The sequence below is a fragment of the Sarcophilus harrisii genome, chromosome 1 (genome assembly GCF_902635505.1).
Source record: "Sarcophilus harrisii chromosome 1, mSarHar1.11, whole genome shotgun sequence".
Lineage (NCBI taxonomy): Eukaryota > Metazoa > Chordata > Mammalia > Dasyuromorphia > Dasyuridae > Sarcophilus > Sarcophilus harrisii.
In genome coordinates, this window is record NC_045426.1 from 491,206,513 (window position 1) to 491,233,971 (window position 27,459).

At 35.7% G+C, this 27,459-nt stretch overlaps 1 protein-coding gene across 2 annotated transcripts in view; it reads right to left on the minus strand.

The window, feature by feature from the left end:
- The window catches only part of LAMA3 (laminin subunit alpha 3), a 310,601-nt gene that overhangs the window by 187,272 nt on the left and 95,870 nt on the right, over positions 1–27,459 (minus strand). For both annotated transcript variants that reach the window (XM_031946523.1, XM_031946522.1), the window contains exons 9-14: positions 22,441–22,531; positions 20,251–20,382; positions 17,341–17,406; positions 11,899–11,937; positions 11,606–11,743; positions 7,263–7,397 (exon numbers count right to left, since the gene is read on the minus strand). In XM_031946523.1, the coding sequence (XP_031802383.1) occupies positions 7,263–7,397; positions 11,606–11,743; positions 11,899–11,937; positions 17,341–17,406; positions 20,251–20,382; positions 22,441–22,531 (601 nt within the window). The remainder of the gene's footprint in view (positions 1–7,262; positions 7,398–11,605; positions 11,744–11,898; positions 11,938–17,340; positions 17,407–20,250; positions 20,383–22,440; positions 22,532–27,459) is intronic.

The window sequence follows — 27,459 nt, forward strand, 5'->3', positions numbered from 1 at the left end:
GCATAATTGACTATATCATTGACCAAACTAACAAAAACCATATGATTATCTCAATAGATGCAGAACAATCATTTAATAAAATTCAACATCCACTTCTATTAAAAACACTAGAGTATAAGAATAAATGGACTTTTCCTTAAAATAGTCAATAGCATTTATTTAAAACCATCAGCAAGCATCATATGTAATGGCAATAAACTAGAAGCATTCCCACTAAGATCAAGGGTGAAACAAGGTTGCCCACTATCACCATCACTATTCAATATTATATTAGAAATGCTAGCTTTGGCAATAAGAGAAGAAAAAGAGATTAAAGGAATTAGAGTAGGTAATGAGGAAACCAAATTGTCACTCTTTGCAGATGATATGATGGTATACTTAGAGAACCCCAGAGAATCAACTAAAAAACTGTTAGAAATAATCTACAACTTTAGCAAAGTTGAGGATACAAAATAAATCCACATAAATTATCAGCATTTTTATACAACACTAACAAAACCCAAAAGCAAGAGATACAAAAAGAAATTCCATTTAAAATAACTGTCAATAGTATAAAATATTTGGGAATCTATCTGCCAAGGGAAAGTTAGGAACTATATGAGAAAAACTACAAAACACTTTCTACACAAATAAAGTTAGATCTAACCAATTGGGAAAATATCAGATGCTCTTGGATAAGTTGAGTGAATATAATAAAAATGACAATACTCCCTAAACTAACCTATTTATTTAATGCTATACCAATCAAACTCCAAAGAAACTATTTTACTGACCTAGAAAAATTAACAACAAAATTCATGAAAATGAAGGTAGCCTAGATGTACCAGATATAAAACTACATTATAGTTTGTGGCAGCCCTTTTTGTAGTAGCTAAAAACTGGAAACTGAATGGATGTCCATCAGTTGGAGAATGGCTGAATAAATTGTGGTATATGAATATTGTGGAATATTACTGTTCTGTAAGAAATGACCAACAGGATGATTTCAGAAAGGCCTGGAGAGACTTACACGAACTGATGCTGAGTGAAATGAGCAGGACCAAGAGATCATTATATACTTCAACAACAATACTATATGATGACCAGTTCTGATGAACCAGGCCATCCTCAGCAACGAGATCAACCAAATCATTTCCAATGGAGCAGTAATGAACTGAACCAGCTATGCCCAGAAAAAGAATTCTGGGAGATGACTAAAAACCATTACATTGAATTCCCAATCCCTATATTTATGCACACCTGCATTTTTGATTTCCTTCACAAGCTAATTGTACAATATTTCAGAGTCTGATTCTTTTTGTACAGCAAAATAACGTTTTGGTCATGTATACTTACTGTGTATCTAATTTATATTTTAATATATTTAACATCTACTGGTCATCCTGCCATCTAGGGGAGGGGGAGGGGGGGGTAAGAGGTGAAAAATCGGAACAAGAGGTTTGGCAATTGTTAATGCTGTAAAGTTACCCATGCATATGTCCTGTAAATAAAAGGCTATTAAATTTTTAAAAAAACTACATTATAAAGCAGTGTCATCAAAACCATTTGGTACTGGCTAAGAAATAGACTAGTTGATCAGTGGACTAAGTTAGGTACACAAGACAAAATAGTCAATAATTAGTAATCTAGTGTTTGACAAACCCAAAGGTCCCAGCTTTTGGGATAAGAATTCACTATTTGACAAAAAACTGCTAGGAAAATTGGAAACTAGTATGGCAGAAACTAGGCATTGACCCATACCTAACACCATATAACAAGATAAGGTTGAACTGCTACAAATCACTATTTATCAAAGAAACGCCAATTAAGACAACTCTGAGATACCACTACACACCTTGTATATTGGCTAGGATGACAGGGAAAGATAATAATGAATGTTGGAGGAGATGTGGGAAATTTGGGACACTGATGCATTGTAGATGGAATTGTGAATGGATCCAGCCATTCTGGAGAGCAATTTGGAACTATACATAAAAAGTTATCAAACTGTGTTACCCTCTGACCCAGCAGTGTTACTACTGGGCTTGTATCCCAAAGAGACCTTAAAGGAGGGAAAGGGACCCATATGTGCAAGAATATTTGTGCTAGCCTTCTTTGGAGAGGCAAGAAACTGGAAACTGAGTGGATGCCCATCAATTGGAGAATGGCTGAATAAGTTATGGTATATGAATATTATGGAATATTACTGTTCTGTAAGAAATGACCAACAGGATGATTTTAGAGAGGCCTGGAGAGACTTACATGAACTGATGCTGAGTGAAATGAGCAGAACCAGGAGATCATTATACACGGCAACAAGACTGTATGATGATCAATTCTGATGGATGTGGCTCTCTTCAACAATAAGATGATTCAAACCAGTTACAATTGTTCAGTGATGAAGAGAGCCCTCTATACTCAGAGAGAGGACTGTGGGAACTAAATATGGACCACAACATAGCATTTTCACTCTTTTTGTTGATGTTTGTTTGCATTTTGTTTTCTTTATCAGGTATTTTTTTTTCTTTCTTGATCTGATTTTTCTTGTGCAGCAAGATAACTGTATAAATATGTATACATATATTGGATTTAACATATATTTTAACAGATTTAATATGTATTGGACTACCTACCATCTAGGGGAGCGGGTCGGGGGAAGGAGGGGAAAATTTGGAACAGAAAGTTTTGCAAGAAACAGTGTTGAACAAGCATGGGTAACATGCATATGTTTTGTAAATAAAAAGCTATAATAAAATAAAAAAAGAGATTGGTCAAATGGAAAAAAATTAACTTGAAATTGCCTCAAAATAGATAGCTTATCCAAGTAGGGACATGAAAAGCATATTAATGTATGTATTTGATCCAAATTACTGGGCCCTGTTCTTGAGGCCCACCTAATTACTTCATGCCAAAATGTAGCCCCTTGGGTAAAATTGAGAAACTAGGCAAGGTAATTAATGATATATCCCAACACCCTCCTAAAAACAGAAACTTTATTGTAAGGGACTCCACGTTGGAGCCAGTTTTTAGTAATACTGTTGACAAGGTTCATTGCCCTCCAGTTATATATACGGCATCTTCGAAAATACTGGAATAACAATGTCAAGGACAAATGTTTTTTTTTTAACCTGCAAATACTTTTTGATCACCTTTTGAAAAGATTCTTTATTCTCTACCTAAAAGAACAAAAATCTAAGAACTTTACTGAGTCAACCACCAAATGATTTTTAAAAAGCAAGGCATTGTGCTTTCAGAAAAGTCTGGAGTGCATTAAAGAGATGTAATATAAAACATAAAACTACGGTACTGGGTTGGCAGGAAAAAATAGGAGTATTTTACAAATACTAAAGAGCAAGGCAATAAGAACTCTGTCCTGGAGAGAAAACTTCATGGGCCATCTGATACAGCAGCTCAATGCATGTTGATCTGATTGAAAACTTCCCTGTATTTAATCTTTTTCTTTCCTCAGAAAAGATCACAAAGGCTAGAAAGATAAAGATAATCACAAATGTGCAGGTTGGGGATGAAGATAGAGTGAAGTTTCTAGCCAAATAAGAAAGGAAAAACAAGCCTCACTTTTTGGTAATTTCAATTGCTTCCAGAACTGTTTAAAATCTGAAGGCACAAACTGCAGGGTATACCACCACACCCATTAAGAAACTGCAGATGAGGAAGGAGGCGGGAGCAGGGGCCCATTGTGAATAAAGCTTTTAAATTAAGTTTGAAGACTGAGGCAAGAAAAAAAAAAAAAAAAAAAAGCAAATGCTCTTATACATCTTAGTAAAGTAGCATTAAAACCACTCATTTTTGACCCATTAGTGAATATGCATTAAAGCAGCCTTTGAAGCATGCGGTTGTTGTTCAGTCATTTCAGTTGGGTCTCTCTGTTGGGATTTTCTTGGAGAAGATGTTTGCCATTTACTTCTCCAGCTCATTTTACAGATGAGAAAACAGGGTTAATGACTTGCCCAGGTTTGAGGCAGGTTTTGAACTTAGGTCTTTCCCAACTCCAGATCAGTCTCTCTATCCATTGCGCCACCTACCTGCTCCTCCACCTCCAATACTTTGCAAGGGCTATCAGACCCTTCCTCCACTTGCTCCTTACATTTCTCCTGTGACAAGCTTAAATGTGACCAGTTCCTTCAACCATCCACATTTGGAGTCATCTCAAGAATCTGAACCATTCTGGGTACTCTCATCCAGGAGCACTCCAGACCATCAACATCCCTCCCAAAAGGCAGCACCTAGAACTAAACACCATCTTCTAGGACTGCTCTAATTAAAGCACTGATGTCTCAGTGTAGTGTCAGATCATATCAGATTTCTTAGTGGTCATGTCACACTATCAACTCCACTGAGCTCACAGACTACTAAAATGCCCAGCATTTTTTTTAGACAGATGGATGTTTAAGCTGTCCCTCTCTCTTCATGAAGTTATTTTTTAAAAAACCCAACTGTACTTTAATCCCTCTTAAATTTCATCTTACATATTTTGTTTGATCTAGATATTCTAAACTGCCCAGATCTTTTTGAAAATGCTCCTATCTAGGGGCAGCTAAGTGATACAGTGGGGTAGGGAAGTGTAGCATTTATTTTAGAGTGAGTTAAGCTAAGAATGATGTGAGTCAGTGGTGACCAGGGTAAGGGAGGGACTCACCAGTCTGTTTTCAGGGCTGAGTCTTTTTATGAGAAAAGAGCTTTGTAAACTTTAAAATACTCTCCAGATCTGAACTCTTGAGTCACAGGAGGACCGGAATTCAAATCTGGCCTCAGATATTTTGATACTTACTAGTTGTGTCACTCTGGGCAGACTATTTAAGAAAAAAAGATTGAAAGAAAGAAAGGAGGGAGGGAAATAAAGGAGAGAAGAAGAAATGAAAGAAAAAGTAAGAATGAAGGAAGGAAAGAAAGAAAGGGAAAGAGGAAAGAAGGAAAGAGGGAGAAAGGGAGAAAGGAAAGAGAGAAAGAGAAAGAGAGAGAAGGAAAGAAAAAAGAAAGAGAGAAAGAATAAAGAAAGAAGTAAAGAAAGGAGGAAAGAAGGAAGGGGGGGAAGAAGGAATGGAAAAGAAAATGCCCTTTACTTTCCAATGGTTAGCTATCTCTCCTATATTTGTGTCACCAGAACATATGCCATCTATATCTTCATCCAAGGCAATGATAAAAAAGACATTAAAAGGTCAGATTTCTGGGATTCTCCACAGAAAAATCTCCTTCCAAGTTGACAGTGAATCATTCATGACTGCTTTGGGATTTCACAAGCACTTATCACTCTACCCTGAATCTGACCATGCCTTGTCTCCTACCCATCTACACCCTGGTAGAGAAGTGAATTGTCAGAGAGAAGAAATTGTAGGGAGAAGAAGTCAGGAGTGGGAAAAGCAAGAAAGCCACAGAAAATCCCCAAGAGGGGCCAACCATTTGTTGGCTTCCTGTTCTTCCCTTTGAGCAGCTGTCAAAATACCCGGCTGCATGTGCACCATCTCTGTGCCTGTGTGAGCCCAGCAGGGCGGGGTCGGGCAGCTTTGGCAGAGATGTATGAGGAGATAAATGCAAAGCGGGAAACCAGATGCAACAAAGATAGAACCAAGAAAACAGATTCAGACTTTAAAGAATCCTGACTTCAACTTAAAATCAGCCACAGTATTAATTCCTGACTTATTATAGGTGTAATTATGCTAATTCTGTCCCTCACTCTTACCCATACAATTGTGGGGAGAGAATTTCACAAACTTTAAACTGCAAGTTATTCATTCATCTCAATTAATCTTCTTTTTAAAAAGAAGAAATTCTATATTAAAAATATTTTTATCTTATTTGGAATGAAAATCAGTTTCTAATTTTGAGTACAGAATATATTTACAGACAGTAATTTTTTTAAGAACCCAAAGGCTTAGCTTCCATGGAAAAGATTTCTGTATGTGCAGGAAGCTAAAATTTCTAAAGGACTCTAGTTAAACATCAATATTAATTGTTCAGCTAATGATGTAATGGAAAATTAAAACATAGAAACATAATTAGTAATTTATTATTATCTAAAAAGCATAAGGAAAGTGGAGGAAAAAAACAAGCATTTGTTAGTATCTACTATGTGCAAGGGCATTGTGCAAAACACTTTATAAATATTATCACCTTTTTTTCCTGCAAGCAAAGAATTGGACACAGTAAATGTAAAACAATTGGGAGATGGAAAAAGAAATTATGGCATAAGAATTTAATGGGATATTACTGAGCCATAAGAAATGATGAGTACAGGGAGTTCAGAAAAGCCTAGGAGAACTAAAGTAAGTAAAATAAGACAAATAATATGCACAATGAGCTCAACATACTTAACAGAAACAACAGTAAAATAAAATAGAACACTGTAATTATATTGACAAAGCTTGGCCCAGGGGAAGAGTGGAGAAAATAAATCTCTTTTCCTTTATTATAGAAGTAGGACACTATGGATGTGAACTACTGAATATGCTGATTAAATTTGCTGAAACACTTTTTCCCTCTTTATTTTTTAAATCATTATTGTAAGGATACCTTTCTGGAGAAGAAAGGAAATGAAAAAATCCAGAAATGAATGCCATGTTTAAAAAAGTATCAACAAAAATAGAAGAAATTTTTTAAAAAAAATTAATTGCTATAATGTGCTAAGTCCTATCACGGGGTTGTAATTACCATGGAAAAGCAATATTCTTCAAATATATACAAAATAGGACAGACAGCCCAACCATGGACTATAAAATCCACTCATTACAATAGTCAGGGATTGAGGGAGGATGAGAAGGAGGGGCTCAGGGCTTATAGGGAAGGGGAATTTGGAAAGTAAGTAATTATTGAAAAGGAAGGGAAATAATTTTGAAAGAGAGAGAGAGAGAAAGAGAGAAAGAGAGGGAATAACAGTTAAGTGATTTGAGTACCAGGAGATCTGAGCTGTTGTCCCCTTGCTCTCAATAACTGGAAAATCACTTAACTTCGATAGACTTTCATTTTCGTATTGGTAAAATTTTAATTTTTAAAGTCGTCTTCTGTTCTAAGTTCTGAATTGTTGAGTGAGGGGAGCAGTCTAACTAGAACAACCCTATGTAGTCAAATTAAGGGTAATTAAGTTGTCAACTGCCTGAACCAGGACTTTCCAGATACTGATCACTTAGGAATACTATGAGTCTAAGATAATTTAATTAAGCCCTAGATTAACCCAACTCAATAAAAAACATCTGTTATGTTTCTATATAATAAGTGAAACTTGTTTCAATACACTATAAGTGAACCACCAAAAAGATTTACACACTTACCCTGACAAGCAGGAAAAGAGTAGAAACCTGAACTACAACTGTCACACTTAGGGCCATCAACTCCAAAGCGGCAAAGGCACTTCCCCTGGAAATCACATATTTCAGAGACTACGCCAACTGGATTACATTCACATCCTATAGAAAAAGGAGAATATTTCAGAGAAAACCTTCATTTTTTCTCACTGGCTCTCACAAATTTTTGGTGGTATACTTAGAAGCATATTCTACTTATATTAAATGATTTGAGAAAAATGTTAGGTGAAACATTATAGATTGCAGTTAGTTCTATGGGGACAATGTTCAAAAGAAGTTATAGATAGATTTTATGATTTTACACCAGGTTTGATTTTAATGTATTTCTAACAATAGTGCATCACAATGACCAGGTGGATAAAATTTTAAAACTGAAGTTAAGAACTGTCCTAGTCAGGTAGAATAATTTTTCTAATTAAGTAATATATATTTGTAAGGAAAAGAATTCCATGAGCAGGACTGGGCAGTGATGGCCACTGGACAAAAATCAAGGTTTTGATAAAACTACTCAAACATGTTATGCTATTAAAAACTTCTCAAAACTGCTTTCTAGGATTTTTTTTTAAAGATATGAGCTTAAGATGACAGGAAAAGATAATGATAAATGTTGGAGGGGATGTGGGAAAACTGGGACAAAAACACATTGTTGGTAGAGTTATGAACTGATCCAACCATTCTGGAAAGCAATTTGGGACTATGCTTAAAAGATTATCAAACTGTGCATACCCTGCAGTGTCTCTACTGGGCCTGTATCCCAGACAGAGATCATAAAAAATGGAAAAGGACCCACGTGTGTGAAAATGTTTGTGGCAGCCCTTTTTATAGTGGCAAGGAATTGGAAACTGAGGAGATGCCCATTAGTTAGAGAATGGCTGAATAAGTTATGGTACATGAATGTTATGGAATATTATTGTTCTAAGAGAAACGATCAGCAGGATGATTTCAGGAGGGCCTGGAGAGACTTGCATGAATTGATATTAGAGAATTGAATAAAACTAAGAAAACATTGTACAAGCAATAACGAGATTATGCGATGATCAATTCTGTTGGATATGGCTCTTTTCAGCAATGAGGTGATTCAGGCTAATTTCAATAGACTTGTGATGAAGAGAGTCATATGCATCTAAAGAGAGAACTTCGATAACTAAATGTAGATAACAACATAGTATTTTCACATTTTTTATGTTGTTTCCTTGCTTTTTGTTTTTTCTTTCTCATTTTTTTTCCCTTTTGACCTGATTTTTCTAATGCAGCATAATAAATGTGGAAATTATATATACAATAATTGCACATGTATAACATATGTTGGATTGCTTGCTGTCTGGGAAAGGGGGAGAAGGGAGGGAGACAAATTTGGAACAAATGGTTTTGCAGGGGTGAATGTTGAAAATTATCTTTGCATACATTTTGAAAATAAAAAAGCTATTATTTTAAAAAATTAAAAGATATGAGATTTCTGACTTATAATAATGCTATCCATTATGTCCATCAGTTGGAGAATGGCTGAATAAATTGTGGTATATGAATATTATAGAATATTACTGTTCTGTAAGAAATGACCAACAGGGAGGGGATGCGGGAAAACTGGGACATTGATGCATTGTTGGTGGAGTTGTGAACGAATCCAACCATTTTGGAGAGTAGTTTGGAACTATGCTCAAAAAGTTATCAAACTGTGCATACCCTTTGATCCAGCAGTGTTACTACTGGGATTATATCCCAAAGAGATTATAAAGAAGGAAAGGGACCTGTATGTGCACGAATGTTTGTGGCAGCCCTTTTGTAGTGGTAAAACTGGAAACTGAATGGATGTCCATCAGTTGGAGAATGGCTGAATAAATTGTGGTATATGAATATTATAGAATATTACTGTTCTGTAAGAAATGACCAACAGGGATGATTTCAGAAAGGCCTGGAGAGACTTACACGAACTGATGCTGAGTGAAATGAGCAGGACCAGGAGATCATTATATACTTCAACAACAATACTATATGATGACCAGTTCTGATGGACCTGGCCATCCTCAGCAACGAGATCAACCAAATCATTTCTAATGGAGCAGTAATGAACTGAACTAGCTATGCCCAGAAAAAGAACTCTGGGAGATGACTAAAAACCATTACATTGAATTCCCAATCCCTATATTTATGCACACCTGCATTTTTTTATTTCCTTCACAAGCTAATTGTACAATATTTCAGAGTCCGATTCTTTTAGTACAGCAAAATAACAGTTTGTTCATGTATACTTATTGTGTATTTAATTTATACTTTAATATATTTAACATCTACTGGTCATCCTGCCATCTAGGGGAGGGGTTGGGGGGGGTAAGAGGTGAAAAATTGGAACAAGAGGTTTGGCAATTGTTAATGCTGTAAAGTTACCCATGTATATAACCTGTAAATAAAAGGCTATTAAATAAAAAAAATTTTTTTAAAAATAATGCTATCCATTTTCAGAGAAATAATTGATGGAATCTGAATGCAGAGCATCCTTTTCCTTTGCTTTCTTTTTCTTGGTTTTTTGTTTGTTTGTTTGTTTTTGTTTTTTGGCAAGGAGAAGCTGTGTTTTCTTTCATAAAAGCCTAACATAGAAATATGTTTTGTAGGACTGCACATGTATAACCTATAGCAAATCACTTGCCTGCTCAGTGAGGAAGAAAGGGAAAGAGGAAGGGAGAAAATTTGGAACTCAGAATTTAAAAAACAAATGTTGAGGTTTGCTTTTGCATGTAATTGAGGGGAAATAAAATATTAAATCACAAAAAAGTAAAAATAAAGTTAAAAAAAGATATGACTTTTTCTACAAAGTATTGCCCCCCCAAGAAAAAAAATAGAGTGAAGTTTTAAGCTATTAAAGTTAAAAATAAAACCTTAATTGACTAGAATTTAATTAACTGTGATGCCAAAGGGATTAGAATATTTTGGGCCTTCATTTTTAGGAGAAAGAGGTAAATGACTAAAATTGATGTCATGGATTTATTTTTGTTTATTTAAAAATTATCAGTTTGATTTTTCTCACTGATTCTTTTTGATCAGGCTACTTAAAAGATTTATAAATCTTGTTATTCTTTTCAAAGAACCAGCTTTTAGTTTTGTCAATTCTATAATCTTTTCTTGTTTTTTATTGTTATTGATTTTGCTAATTTCCAAGATGTCATTTTTTTTCTGCTTATTTTGTTTGGCTTATTTGTTGATTTTTAAAGGTTCTAATTGCATACTCATTTCATGAATCTTCTTTTTTTCTATTTTGTTAATATATAATATAATAATAATATTACTTTTCTTCTAAGGGCTGACAAATTTGTGGCATGTTCTCTTATCTTTATAATTTTCTTTTAATCAATCTTTAATTAACCAATTTACCTATTTATTTAGTTTTAGATTTGTTTAATTGATAAATTCAATCAATTAATTAAGAGGCATATATTAGGCATTTACTAGGTGCCAGGCACTGTGCTAAATGCTAAGAATTCACAGAGGCAAAAAAGGCAGTCTGTCCTCAAGGAGCTTCCTATCTAACAGGGGAAACAATATGCAAACAAATATACACAAAGCAAACTAAATACAGGATAAAAAGAAAAAAATTAACAGAGGGAATGCATTGGAATTAAGAGGAGGTTTGGGGGAGGATTTTTTTTGGAACTTCAAGGAAGCTAAAGAGTTCAGTAATTAGAGGGGAGGAGGGAGAGCATTCCAGGCTTGGGAGATAGCCAGAGAGAATGCCTGGAGCTGAAAGTTAGAGTATTTCACAAAGTTATTAATTGTTTCTTACAATGGAGTTCTTTGGCTCACTCATTTTTTAGGATGTCATTATTAGGTCTTTATTTAGGTCTCTGTTTTCCTTGTGCTCCCCAGGGATTTATCTTTAAATAAGCACACATAAACTCAACCCAACAATTCACAGGATATATGCTGAATACACATTCAACTCGACCTCCTACACTTCCTACTTCCATAAGACTGTACAATGACCATTGTCATTCAGTGGTATTGCCCTAAAGCAATCTAAGAGAGTTGTCAAAGAAAGATTCAATTATACTTACTAAACTCCACTTATTAAATCAACAAAGTGGACTGCTTCATCTTAAAAAGATTTTCCACAAAGACTGAAACTAGAAGGAGCTGGAAAACTCAACTAAATCAGACTCCTCTCTTTATTCCCTGAACCTCCTAGATTATGGAGATTTGCCTATATTGGGAAGAGTAAAGAATTTTCATTCCACACAATAATCATTGAAAAATCATAATAGATTGCTAACTCAGGTACACCTTCTTTACTCAGATCAAACCTGAATATAATTGCTTACTCTGACAGAAGGGATAGTGGAAAAATCCAACTGCACACTCCTCACAGGAGAAACCATGAAATCCAGGTTGACAGAAGCACTGTCCAGTCTTCCTATCACAGTCACCAGGTAATGCTCCTATGCTATAACACTGACAAGCTGCAAGATAACAGAGTTAAAAAATATGTAAGTAGATAAATGAATGAATACATAAATTAAAAAGTAAGCAAGAGTACGTTAATTCTCAATATGCATCAATATTTCTATGCATTTAAAACCCAGGCCTTAGGATCTAAATCTAAGTACATATTTACCTTGGCACTGAGGTCCAAAGAACCCTGGTGGACAACCATCTATAACCAAAAGAAACATTTATGAGATATTAAAAGCAAAATACACACACATAATTTTCTTTAAATGAAATGGTTCCAAAATATTCAAGAAAACCATTTTCTTCAGTAAATATTATAGCCCAAATCCTACAGCCTCAACTTCTGTTTACAGCCTATGAATACTCTAATTGAGTCTCTTTACCTAAAGAGGTTTGCATGTATTCATATGAAAGTAGAATTATACATCCAAAATAGTGACAAGAAATGTAAAATTTTTTTCTTATTATAAAGCTTTTTACTTTCCAAACATATGCATAGATAGTTTACAGCATTCACCCTTGCAAAACCTTGTGTTCCAAAATTTTTTTCTCCCTAAATTCTCCTCATCCCCTCCCCTAGATGTCAAGTAATCCAATATATGTTAAGCATGTGTAATTCTTCTATACATATTTCCATCATTATCATGTTGCACAAGAAAAATCAGATCAAAAAGGGGGGAAATGAGAAAGAAAACAAAATGCAAGTAAACTACAACAAAAAAATAGAAAATATTATGTTGTGATCCACACTCAGTCCCCATAGTCCTTTCTCTGGGTATAGGAAATACAAAGTCTTCATCACTGTTTGTTGACTGACACAGTCCTTATGCTCTGTATTGCTCAGGGACTGGATATGGAGTTGATGGATGGTCTAGATTTTTCTCTTTTTCTCAGCTTGTCACTAACTTTTAATATTTTATTGCTCTTTAACCATTACACCAATAGAAGGGAAAAAGAAAAAAAAAAAACTATGTTGGAATATGCTCGGGGTCAGTATCTATTAGTGAGGAGGCAGACAAAATCTCCTAAAAGCACATTTAGAGGGAAGGGGAGAACAAGCATTTATTAAGTCCCTACTATGTGCTATTTAGGAACTGTTTAAGTGCTTTGCAAAAATTACCTTAGTCTTCCTAACAACCTTGAGGTAGGTGTTATCATTATCTCCATTTTACAATTGATGAGATTGATATAAACAGATTAAGTAACTTGCAGATTACAGAGCTAGTACATTTTTGAGTCCAGATTAGTTCAGGTCTATCTGCCTCGGAGCTCAGTGCTCCATCTATCTTAGCTACCTAAGTGTGTTAGATTAAATTGATGTGGGTGCAGCTTCTAGGGGAGAAGGCCATCTGGCCTGGGAAGGGATGTAGTTGGAAATGATATACTTCTTCTCCTAAGTTATCCTGCCCAGTTTACTCTATATGACCATGATGCTATGGCCATAAATATTGGGGGCTGTCAGATAATAGCCTGTTGGGTAGTGATAACAGAGCTTCTGAGACTAATGAGGTGCTTAAAGTTGGCACAGGCACAGAACAAAATTGGGTGTCTGTCACTTGACCTGGTGATGTTTCAGGCCTAAAAACACACCTTTGGAAGTTCCCTGTGAGCTCTGCCCAGAGAATTATGGATACCGCATTTGTCCATGAACTGGACCACTCATCAATCCCATAAAATTAGCATATCATTGACATGAAGCTCCTGGTTGTTTGCTAACTTGTTTTGAAACTTAGCCCCCTTTAATAGGCATTAAAAATATAATAAATTTTGTCCCTGTACTTGGATCTTGGGTCTGAGCCTGCAAATTCTTTTGAGATACCTTGAAATACTGGTGTGGAACCCCGATTTTTTTGGGGTCCCATTTGCACCCCCCCAAAAATGAAAAGAACATAAGATTATAGACCCAGAATTTTGTTCAGTTGTTTTTCAGTTATAATTAACTCCCTATGACCCCATTTGGGGTTTTCTTGGCAAAGACACTAGAATAGTTTGTCATTTTTTCTCCAGATAAGAAAACTGAGGCAAACAGAATTAAGTGATTTGCCCAGAATCCCAGTTACTAAGTGTCTGAGGGCACATTTCATGAGTCTTCCTGTCTCTAGGTCCACTACTCCATCTACTGTATCACCAGAATGAGTGAAATCAGTAAATGAAAAGTATTTATTAAGCTCTTTTACCCTGTGTTAGATGCTATGTTAAGCACCAAGGATATAAACACAGAAAGCAAGTCCATCCCTAACTTCAAGGGGTTTGTATTCTCAAAGCTGAATGGTGGTCGGGGAAGGGTATTTTTGCTTTTAGAGTCACAAGGCCTCTGGTCAGCATGTCCTTTCCCAAAGCAATTCTACTATTAAGTTAATCTCTGTGCCTAGAGCAAAAAAGAAGGAGGAGGAGAGTTTTTTGTTCATGATAGCATGCCATTAAGTTGATGATAAAGTATAGCCCAGTGGCTGGGGCAGTGTAGATATGATGGGTTCTGAACAGTTAAAACAACACGATCCCAAAGCAGGAACTGAAGATCTGATTGGGAGAGGGTGGCGGTAGAGAAGAATACTGTGGGGAGCTGGGGTTAGCAGTCAGGATGCCATAAAAGACCTTGTTCTCTTTTGGTTGTCCAACCCCTTCATTTTACAAATGAGCCACCGAGGGCTAGAGATGTCAAGCAATTTACCTGAAATCACCCAGGTACCACTGGGAAAGACTTTTTTTCTATATATGAAGGTAAAAAACCAAAAGACTCATACATAGTTCAGATGCAAGCTCAGCTGTTTCCAGGAAGATGATAAGTGACCCAAGGTCACATTTGCAATAATTAATGGAGCATAATGCCATGAAATATCTCCATATTGGGTAGATCCTCCATGGAGGATTTAGGAAAGGGCATGTACTAGAACGGAGTCAGAGAGGGAGACCTAGATGGCGTGTTGTGTGCATGAGGAGCAGGAGCACCCACATCAATAAGATCATGCATTCCTTGAAGTATTAAAATCAACAGAGCGTAATCCTTATGTTACATCCACTCAGAGATTACTCCGGAGTGTACAGATGCTATTACTAATTTTATTAGCCACTTATAAGCTGCATGAGATGTCTGATGTTTGTGCCAATGATGTGGTTTCAGGGTTTAATAGGGGAAAGGCAAATTATTTTCAAGGCTCCCTCTTTTTCCTCAGGAGACGAAGTTAGGGCTCATTAATTCTTGCAGAGTACATTCATATTTGCAAAATTCAAGAGGGCCTAAGAGGAAACAAATTGCCCACTCTTGCATTCTGTTTGCCCCAAGGGCACACCCGTTGTTCAGGCAAAGAGGCAAATGCTATAGATGGGGGAGAGGGTTGGGGATAATGAACCCCAGATTTATGACTAGTAGGAACTGCAGAATTCTGTGGAAATTGACAGCATAGTAGATGGCCAGTGTTCAATTCACTTACAGTTTACATCACAAAATACAAGCTTTTTACCAATAGGTCTTTATTCCCTCTAGAGTATACCTATCAGTATGTATATCTGTGTCAGACAGGACAAATGGACAAGATAGCTCCAGGATGAAACAGGAGGAGGAGGGTGCAATTTGGAAAAGTGCAATGCTTCTATAATGACCCTAAGCTTTTCATAAAAGCAGAGGCCTACTTCTAATAAATCCAAACCATTCCCTGAGACCTGGTCAGCTTACTCTGGAGTGGGTAGAAAGAAAAAAAAATAATTCCAATTTGCCTCCACAGAACTGCCAGAGTGCCACTCCTAAAGTATGAGTCTGACGATGTTCCTCTACCACTCAAAAAGTTATAGTGGTTCATTTTTTCACATGGTCACATTTTTCCCCACTCTCTCAAAGTACCAAAAGGTTAATCAGCAATATGATAAATTTTTAAAAGATACAACCAGAGAGCCATGTGTGTATTAGTATAGATTTGGATGCTGAAGTATTCTTGAGCCTCTGTCATTTCTTGGTCCCTGGTTTCAAGCCCAAGTCTTATTTGAGCTAATAATATCTAACTTCCTGACATTCTTAACCAATGTCAAAATTAAGGCAATTAGGCAGATTGAATTGGACAGAACATTTTTCCTTTGCCTTCCTCTTGATGTTTCCCCTAAAATAGTGAAATAATCTCCCCATTATGCGACTCACTCCTTTTCATCTTCCTCTCCTTTTAGAATAAAAGAATCAGATAAAATTAAAGCAGAAGAAATTTGATCTAACTTAAACCTGAATGGAAACATTTCCTACAACTGCTTTTACTTAAAGACTTCTAGTGATAAGAAATCACTTCCTTCCAATCATGAGGTGGAAGTGAATTGGATTTAAGTAAGGGAGGGTTAGACAAAGTCACCAGCTTCATTTTCTCCTCCAGAGGCATCTGGGTCAGATATAGATCAGGATGACTGAAGATGGTCTTGGATGCAGTGGGAGATTGTGGCCTTTTTCCAACAGATAAATGGTTTTCTACATACATACATATGTACATCTATTTAGATATTATTCACTTCCTTCATAATCTTACAAATTTTATGCATTTGAAAACATTATTTGAGAATTATATGAGAATAGTTCAAAAGACTACCAAAAAGATCCATGTCACCAAAAAAATCATAATCCCTAGTAAGGAGAACACATCTAATATCTCTTCCACATGAACAACCTTCCAAAACTTGAAAACAGGCATCTGTTTTCTGTAACGTTTCTTTATCTTAAAGTTTAAGCTTCTCTTTCTCTGGCTTAAAACATTGCCAGTTCCACTGACCAGTCTTCACATAGCATGGTCTTCAAACCCTTCCCTAAATCATCTTTGTCAAATTCCTCTAGTGCTCAAATTTGTTTAATCCATAGTAACAAGGAACCTTATGTTCATTGCCATAAATTAAGACCCATAGAGATGATAATCAATTAAAAGAAGTCCAGATTTATAATATATATTTTTGCCTTCCAATTTCTCAGTCTGTCATGGAGATGACTGGGTTTTTGAAGGCTGTACCATTGAAGCATGAACCTTGTTGAGTCCTATCAAGCTGCAAAAGAGAAACTACATTGATAACAGAGTTGAATGTCTATTGTCAAAGAAACTGAATCTTTTAAGAGGTAATTATCACCAAAATGGACTAAGTAATTCCTGAAGACCACTCCATTAACTTGTTATCTGGTTTGTAATCAATGTCAGTGGAGGAATATTTTCTAACATTAATGAAATTGTAGATTACTGAAATATTGAAATATTTTTGCATTCATATTTCTCAAGAAATGCTGTTACTCAATGTTCTTTTTTGAAACAAAAGTTCTTTTCTTGAGGTCTTATTGTGTCTGTTCTATCATTTTATAAGAAGCTTTCAAAGTCTTCCCTATACCTTCTACTTTGTGTCTAATTCCCCTTCTTGTTGTTATTCCATTCAACTGGAGGGCAAATGGAATGGGAGTAGAGGGCAAAAGGACAAGTGAATAGGCAATAAATATGATGTCTAAACTATTTCCGTATTTAAAAAATAGAGAGACTATAATTAAACACCTACAGTACTCTGCACACAATAAGTGCTTAATAAATATTTGTTGAATAAATTACATATTAAGCTTAATACTTTTAGGAAAGGTAAGACAAAAGAGAGAGTTACTTGCCTTTTATTTCTGCAGCAGTAGTAGAAGCTTCTGGTCTTGGAGTAGAAATAGGATAAATAGGAATTCCTTTAAAAATGATTTATTTAAAAACAGGGAAAGATGAAATTAGAGATTAGAGTAAAAACTTGTTAATTTAGATAAATTGGGGATAAGTTCTTTCTAAATGAGTGAAAACTCTGAATAGTAGAACATTTTAAAGGGAATATAATATTATTCATCTGCATCTAGTAACTAACATCAGAGTAGCCAAATATTACCTAATAGAAGTCCTGCATTAATTATAGGAAAGAGGAATGCTAGTGTGTTTCCCTCTACAAATAAGTTAAATTTTGTTTTCTATAAATGAACACTGAGAGCAAACTTTAAAATAATTTTCTTCAGTAGATAAACATACTCCTTGGCCTTTTTAAAAATCGTAGCTAACTTTAATGTAAGCTTTATCAAATTATCACAAATTCTAAAGAAATAAAATCTCAGGTAATAAGATGTTATGTAAGGTGTCATTCAAAGAGATCAATTTATTCATACATCTCCTTTCCATACCACTAGATACTCATATTCCATTCACTTTCTCCATCCCCCACTACACAATTCATTTTAGTATTTGGAATAGATTTCAAGTTCATACAGTAAATTCAGGGGAATTTTTTTTATTAAACTCATTTTTAAAAGGAGGAAACTGTAGGAAAGGGATATTAAATATATTTCCTGTTTTGAAAAAGCCCTCAAGAGATTTCTGACTACAAAGGAAGACTGAGATCCCATATGCTATAAAAACCTTAGCTTCTTAAACTATGGTTCACAAACCTACATAGGGTCTCATAAATAAATATGAGATTGTGAAATAATGATTTAAAACCAGTAAATGTTTGATTTGTATACCTATTTTACATATATGTATACATGGGGTCATGTAAAAATTTCCTGGAGAAAAAAGGGGTCATGAGTGGGAAAAATTTAAGAAACCCTTACTAAAAACTACAATTTATTCACTTGTAATTTCTCAGATACTTGGCACTTTGTCATTAACTAATGCCTATGCATTTAATATAGTGTTTTCTTTCTTTTCTTCCAAAAGTAGACAAAGATATTCTTGTATACAGATTCAAATAAGTCTACCATCTATGTAGGACAAAATGATTAATAGGAGCACAGCCCACTAAAGCAAATGTTATCATACTGCAGTATTGGATTCAATAGATCACCTCTGACTTGTTTTAGTTATAAGTACTTTCCATGAAGAGTGTGTGGGGCTCTCAAGAAACTTTTAACTTATATTTGATGTTTGATTTATTCCTTGAGAGATTAAGCAATGGAATAGGAATTCTTAAATTTTTTTCCTGCTACAATATTCCCTTCCCTTTGCCCTCATACTCCCACATTTGAGAATATAACAATCCTTTCCCACAGGATTATTTCATTCAATCAGATCTAAAAGAAAACAGCCTTACTCAAGACCATAACCACTCTGAAGGGCATTAGGAGGCACTGCCCCATTTGAAGACAACAGTGAGTCAGTGGGAAAATTGTCTCTCACACAAATACTTACACTTTTTATATGGCCCATAACTATTTCCATAGTCTCTTATAAAATTGCAACATCTGATCCTATTCCAATTACATTAAATACTGAACATAAACTGGGTCATTGAGGTAATAATGTAGGACGGAAACCTATTTTTGAATGTTATAATATGTCCATATATAATTATCTAAGGCTGTTACAAAAAGTATCAAAATTATTTAATAGCCACTCGTTACTCTTGGATCTTATAATTGTTTTAACTAAAACACACAACTTGAAAATACAAAACATGGATACATTTCTTTAAATAATTAGGTTCATTAAGGACAATCTAATCAGTTCTGCAAAAGGGCATAAGTCTAAGGCCTAAGTTTAAAAAAATTAAGCTATGAGTAAATAAGATTAATAAAATTAATAAAAATTAAAGGCAAACTGTGTGTGAGAGATATTCTTATACAACGTTTAAAAAAATCTATCTGTAACTCTTTTTCTTTTAAATTTTTCTTACGAGAATTGTTCTACTAGATAAGGGAAGTTGAAGAAAGAAGTCAAAACAAAGGATAGCAATAAAAGTTAAAATTTTCTAAAAAGCTATGCATAATTTTTTTTTCTTTCTTATAAAGATCAGTAGAGGAGGAGAAAGGATGTAAAAAGTCAACAAACCATTTATAAAATATTCCCCATGGATCAGACACTGTGCTAAGTAAGCACTGGAGATACAAAAAAAAAAAAAAAAAAAAAAAAAAAAAAAAAAAAAAAAAAAAAAAAAAAAAGCAAACAAAAAGCAAAAAAGAAATAAATTTAAGTTTTTAAATTGTTTAAAAATACACCTGCAAAGCCATTGTTATGATCTGGCTATGAAAATACATTCGTTTTAAAGAAACTTCCTGTGGGAAACTTAGATTCTTTACTTATCTTCTGATATATTTATAATAAAATCTCAATGCATTCTCCTTAACTTCACCAGTGTGTATGGCAAATAAACAGTTACTTTACTATATAGTGTAAACTATGAATATCAGGTGTTAATATCCTAAAGTATCTGAAATACTCTGTGAAAGGGGTACAACTCTTTTAACCCTTTCCCTAATCCACTAAATTCTGTACAACTGCAGAAATCTAAGTCATTAAAGCTCAGAACAGGAAGGAACTTCAGTGTATCTAGTTCAAACTCCACCTTAACAAGAATCCCTCTTACAACCTACACAACAACTGGTCATCCTGAAGATCTGCAGTGAAAGTGAATCCACATCTCCTGGCACAATCCTTTTTTGTTTGTTTGTTTTAGAGATTTAATTGTTAGGAAGTTATTGTCTAAGTCTAAATCTACTACTCTCAACTTCCACCTAAAAAGGTAGTTTCCCCAGCAAACAATCCAAACTTACGCTGGCAAAATGGGAAGTTGTAGAATCCTTCTGCACAGCGCTCACAGTTTTCCCCTTGGAAATTCGATTTGCAAAAGCAGCGACCTGTGCCCTCTTCACAGCCATTTGTGTTCTCAGGGTTACAGCTGCAGGCTGGACAGAGACCAAAGTTAAAAACAACAATAAAAATTAATTTGTTGTCCTTTAGCAAACCAAATACACTAAGTACAGATATTTTTCAGGCAACATTTAATGTAGTATATGTAGGATAATGTCATCCTAATATCATTGTTATTATTGTGGCTATTAATATTATTATAATTATTTTCTTTTTCTTTCTTTTTTTTTGCTGAGGCAATTGGAGTTAAGTGACTTGCCCAGGGTCACACAGCCAGGAAGTATTAAATGTCTGAGACCAGATTTGAACTAAAAAAAAGATCCTCCTGACTTCAAGGCTGGTGCTCTATCCACTGCACCAACTAGCTGTCCCTATTATAATTATTTTAATTGTTCAGCGGCAACAGGAGATACAGAGTTGATGTGGGAGTCCAGAAGAACTGCATCTCAGATTCTCCTTCTGACACATTTTAGATGTGTGACCCTAGACAAACTGTCTGCTGTTACATGCCAGATATGAACAGGTTGAGTTAATTTATTCACTGAGAGTTTAGTACTTGATGAAATTGTGTATTGAGTCCAAAAATTATCATTTTTACTGTATGAAGGAAAGCATCTAGCTTTTTTCTATTTTAGATATGATTCACATCTATTAAATTTTACAAGGAGATTGTTTCTCAAACACTAAAAGTTTTTGTTGAGTTGTTCAATTGTTTGACTCTTTGTCACGCCATTTGGAATTTTCTTGGTAAAAATACCGAAGTGGTTGATCATTTCTTTCTCCAACTCATTTTACAGATGAGAAAACTGAGACAAACAGGATTAAGTAATTTGCATAGCTAATAAATATCTGAGGCTAGATTTGAACTCAAGTCCTCCTGACTCCAGGATGGGTACTCTATCCACTGCAACACCTAGTAGGCTTCATATCCTACCCTAAAAAAAGTGTGTGTATACATATATATGTACATATGTACTATTTTCACGACATTAAATAAAAAGTGATTATCCAACTAAAGTAAGCAAGTTTTTATTAAACATTTACCATGTGTCAGGATGTTCAGAGTTAAAAATAAAATAGTTCTGGCCTTTAAGGTTCTTACATTTTACTGAGGTGAAATAGCACGAAGTCCTTTCTAGGCTCTCTTCCTGACTCTCTGGACTTAGCCATTATACTATAGCTATTTTTTCACCCTAGAATATCCCTTGGTCTTGTGGCCCTTCCCTCCTCATTGGTGAGTTGCCCCTGAGTAGGTACTTTCTCTGTGCCCCCATCTATTTTGCAGGTCTCTTTTCTGTTCCTTCCTCCCACATCAGAATGTAAGCTCCTTAAAGGCAAGGACTTTTTCTTTTCACATGTTTTTGTATTCCCAGAGCTTAGCACATCCTAGCACATACAGAGCTTAACAGATGCATGTTGATTTGATATAAAATATTAACTACAAAGGAATTTTCAGAGCAATGAGGGAGATTAGGGGAGCATCCCAAAGCGGGTGAGTTTTGAAGGAAATTAGGAATTTTAAAGAGCAAGAGGTGGGAGTCAGGTATGAAGAATCTGGGACCAGCAAAGATGACCAATGTGGATGAAATATAAAATGTGATAGAAAGTAACAAAGAATAAACCTAGAAAGGTATACTATACCCAGACTGTGACCAGATTTTTTTTTTAAAAACCAAAGAGATAAATGTGTATTTTATCCTAGAGTGGAGAAAGCCATTTGAGCTTCTTGAAGCTGAAGAGCAACATGTTCGAATCTGTGCTCTAGAAATATCCATATAGAAGTTATATGGAGGATAGCCTGGATAGTGGAGAGAAGTAGGTAGAAGACCAATTTATTAATTAGTGCAGTAGGACAGACCAGAAATGATGAGAACATGAAGGATGATGGTGGCCATGTAAATGGAGAAAAGGGGGGGGGGGTGTGAGATACACTTTGGAGGAAGAGGTGAAAAGTTTTGGCAACTGATTAGAAATTAGAAGTGAATTAGAGAAACAGATGACTCCGAGGTTGTGAAAAAAGAGATGAAACTTGGATGGTTTTTCTAATGTCAGCTAATATTGTTGTGAAACAAGCCCAATTAGAGATGACTTACGCATACAGCCATGGGGTGCTTCTACTGGAACATTATAAGGACGGTAATAACCTTGAATGCACTTTTCACAGTTTACACCAGCTGTGTTATGCTAGAAAAAAATAAAAAGAAAATTAAGGCAGGAGAACACCGAGAGAATCCTGCTTTTCTTAGGATCCAAACTGAAAGACCTAGAATATGTTTCTATCTTGTTCCCCTGCAGAGAGCAGTGTAATTTTATTTTTTAATAAATACATCTGATCTGGAATCTCCTTGGGCATCGATTCATTCAAGCATAAAATGAGGATGTTGGACTAGATGGCCTCTAAAAGTTCTTTCTACTACAGAATAAGCCGAATACAATTTAGAAAAAGACTATTACTGAAAGGGTTTTCCAAAGCTTAGAAAATAGTTGTGGGTAAGGGCATGCTACTAAATATTTAATAACCTGCTCTCTGGTAAAAAATGTTCACATGACACATTTTTAATTGCTCCTTTCTAAGTCTAGATAAACAACAATACAATAAATCAAGCTCTAATCCATAGGGCCTGGTGATTTTTAAGGTGTAAATGAACATTTTCACATTGAATATTTAATAAGCAGTTCTTGCTAGCTGGACTGATTTGGTTCCATACACCCCTGGCTGGGAGTTACAACAATAATTCATAGGAATCATTAAGTTTCCCCAAAGTGCTTCCATATTCTTCATTCTGAAGAATACCAGTTTAAACCCAGCCTCAGATACTTCCTAGCTGTGTAATCCTGGGCAAGTCACTTAACCCTGTTTGCTTCAGTTTCCTGAACTGAAGAAGGAAATGGCAAATACTCTACCATCTTTGCTAAGAAAACCTCGAATGGGGTCATGAACAGTTGAACATGACTAGAATGACTGAACAACAACAAAATGTCAAATCATGAATTTAGTTTGAAAGAAAAATATTTAAAATGTATATTTATATTTTTCCAGTGCCTTAGAGAAGCAGGACGTGCCCACCCCTCCTGTACCCCTGGTTCTCATGTTATTGTTCTTTCTGCATGAAGACATTTTCAAAAGTTTCCATTACATAAATGGAAAAAGCCTGTATATGTGTCGTCAGTAGAGCTCATGTTAAAATACATTAGGTTGGCTAATTATGTTTCTTTGCTAATGCTTATAATTGCTATAAAATCAAATTACAGGCAACAGTTTCCAGGAATGAGACACCGTGAATTCAGTTCCATTCTCCTTTTCTCTATTTTAGAAATAACTAGAGAAGTGTGTTCATTTTATAATGAAAGAAATAGCAGTAGGAAGTTAGAACACATGTGACAATCTGGTGAACACAAGGGCCTACACAAAATGAACAAAAGCAGGACAGAGATTCTTTCTTCATTTTCTCCCCTAGTATGGAGAATTTTATTAATTTCAAAATTCTATTTATTACCACTCCTTGTCCTGTAGCTATAATCCGAATTATTTTTATTTCATTTTTAACAATGATCCAAAGCACTAGATAACCTCACTGCACATTTCTTTTTCCACTGAAGGATATAAATGTTTCAAGTAAATATAAAACTCTCCAGGCCTCCTCACCCACAAAATATCAATGAATAACAGAGGCAGAGAGATTGGGTGGGGGAGGGAAGAAGGAATACTGAGAGAAAAAGACAGAAAGACAAAGAAAACCAGAAAGACAGAGAGAGACAAAGAGACAGAGACAGACAGACAGCATGTGCACAGACACACATAGAGGCTGGGAGAGACAGAGAAAGACAGACAGGGGCAGAAACAGACAGCATACACACACACACACAAAGAGATAGACTGAGACAAAGAAACAGATACAGAGAAAAGTTCCTTTTTTTAACCTTTCCAGAGGATATTTGCATTTTAATAAGTGATTCTTTTTTTATAAGTTTTTTTTATTTTCAAAATATATGCAAAGATAGTGTTTAACATTCATCGTTGCAAAACCATGTTCCAAATTTTTCTCCCTCCCTTCTCCCCACTCCCTCCCTTAGATAGCAAGTAATTCAACATAGGTTAAACATGTGCAATTCGAGAAACTCCTTTTAATGGACATTCCCATTTCTCCTCTCTTGCAAAGGCTACTTAATGAGGCAATTGGAATGAAAACTGGAAGAGCAGAAACAATGATTCCTACCACACAGCAGACAAGTGACTACCTACACTCTGCTTGAAAACCTATCTGAGGCAGCCAAATACCCCCTTTATTTCGGCTTATTCCCCTTCTCCCTTTTTTAGTTCTAAAGATTAAAAAGCTTTTCTTGACACCAAGGCTGAATCTGTCTCTCCAAAACTTTCACTTGAAGCAGCACAGCTAACAACAACGGTTTACAACAATTAATCAATAAAATCTCTGGAGTATTAAGAACAAAGCAAATTGCTTTTGAAGATGAAGAGCAAATACCACAATTTGCCTTTAGCTAATATCGGTGGTTATTTTCTAGGGCCTGTGGCAAAGCCTAGTGGTTATCATGGCATCATTTGGCATACAAATGGCATCATTTCAGCCACAGAAATTTCAGATGAGTGCAAGAATGCAGAAACATAAATCTACTAATCTGAATTTGTCTGATGAGCTCTTCATTTTTCTTCTTCAACAAAATGACACACCTTTAGATACATAGATAATCATGTTTTTTTTTCCATTGAATATTTTCATATTTTTTAAAAATTGGAACTGATGCTGTCACTACATGTGGAGGTCATTGTGTGGGCTATTCTCCACCAGGTCTGTCACTAGCTGAGGCTCACTTGCTCCACAACAGGACACATGGGGACTTTGTTCAGAATGACTCACCTCTCTCTCTTTGACTACAGCAGTTCACCTTGACTGGCCTAGACAAAGTGTTTGCTTGATTGGTTGTTCTCCTTCATTCTCAAAGAGGACCAAATTGTTAAAGTCTGTGTTGAGTCAAGTTAATGTGTCCAACTGTGGCTCATCAGATCAGTATGAACTCAAAATGCTCTGCCATGGATCGGACCCAAATAGTCCCTGTGAACATTTGGGGGGCTTCTCTAATTTTGTGCATCTCACATTTCCTTGGGGCTAATTAATTTCTACTTTGTTCATAGAACACAGCATCTTCTATGAAGAGGGCACGCCATGCTAGGTGGTCCTGTACCAGTGCCTCCCATGTCATAACTCAATTTTAAAGTTCTTAAGAGAGACCCTGAGAGTGTCCTTGTATCACTTTTTTCTGATCTCCTTGTGAGTGCTTGCCCTGTGTGAGTTTTCTACAAAATAGGTTTTTTGGCCAGTCCAACAAAATAACATTCTCTGCCATACAATTTGGCATTTTAGTTTGAAAAATTCAGTGTCTGGTATTTTATCCTACCAGACGATCTTCAGAACCTTCCTAAGACAATCCAAATGGAAGTGATTTAGTTTCCTGGCATGGTGCTGGTAGACTGTCCAGTTTTCACAGGGACACAATAATGAGGTCATCACAGGGTTCTTTCATTTGGCAGTCAATCTAATTCCTCTCCTCTCCCACTCTTTCCTTTGGAACATCTAAACTCTGAGCTAACTCTGGCAATGAGTGTGTCAATCTCATTATCAATGTGGGCATCCCTGGAAAGGATATTGCCAAGGTAAGTGAACTTGTCCACAGATTCAAAACTTCTCCATTTCCTGTAACCAATGGTTCTTACATATGGTGTGGGGCTGGGTGATGAAGTACCTGTGTTTTCTTCATGTTAATTGTTAGGCCAGTGGGTTTAAAAATTGGGCTTTTCCCACAATCTGACTCTTGCTTTACAGTTGTCCTTTATCCCCTGAATCTTCCAAGAACTGGGTGGAATAGGAAGGAAAGGATGTATCGTCATCCTCCTTTCTGTCCCCAAGCTAATTCAGGCAGTATTGAGTGTCCATAGACACCCACAGCCAGAGAGCCCATCAACCCAACCAGTTCATGGTTTTTCAGCTAAATAAATAATATTTAAAGCTTAAAATATTGTTAGGTCAAAGTTAGCACAAGCAGCAGAGAATCATATTTTGTTGTATCTGCTTTGGAGGCTGCATTGAGGACACAATCATCTGCAAACAAAAAACCATTCACCAACACTATTCACTTTAATTTTGGCTAAGTCTTTCCAAGTTGAAGATTTTACCATCAGTGGGATAATTGACTTTGATTGAAGACATTTGACAACAAGGCTAAAAACATCATGCTAAAAAGCATGGGAGTAAGCACACAGCCTTGTATCACTTATTAATACCTATGTTGCACTGTCTGAGATCCTTCAAGTCTTCATCACAGTGTTCACTCTATGATCATCTCACTCTGTCTAAATGTGGAGAAATGTGGGATTTGCCTTGATATTTTACATTTAAATTTACAAAGCACAAGCCTTGAAGGTTTGTTAATTCCTCCTAAGCAGTATGCCTATAATTCAAATAGCTACTAATCAATGACTTGTAATGTTTTGAGATATCAAGAGCACCTAGGAGGCTGTGCCTCCCCCAGACACAACTATGGAAGTCTCAGAACATTTAGTATATAAAATCAATCGAATTGCACCCATCTCTAAGGTACAGGGAATTAGATTAATTGTCACTAGATCATCACATTGAGATCCTATAGCCGCTATTGTGACTGGGAAGTGGCTCAGGAGGGCAGAGAACAGAGTGAAAAAGATAGTGAACTAGCTCAAAAGAAATCAAAGCTGAATATGACCCTTTCATCCCTATGATCTATCATCCCTACTAACTATCATCTTATATCTCTTCTGTGCTTTGTGACAAAACTACTTGACAAGGTTGTCTACAGTGGATGCCTCAACTTCCTCATTTCTTCCTCTCTAATAATTTAGCTTCTGACCTCATCATTCCATCAAAATTGCTCTCTCCAAAGCTATTAATGAACTAACTGCCTAATCTAATGTATTTTCTCAGTCCTCTTTCTCCTTGACCTTTCTAAGTCTGTAACATTGTTAATTGCTCTCTCCTTCTTGATACTCTCTTCTTTCCAAACATCTTTTCTTATTTTCCTCCTACCTTTCTTGATGGCTTCTTGCCTGTCTCCTTCACTGA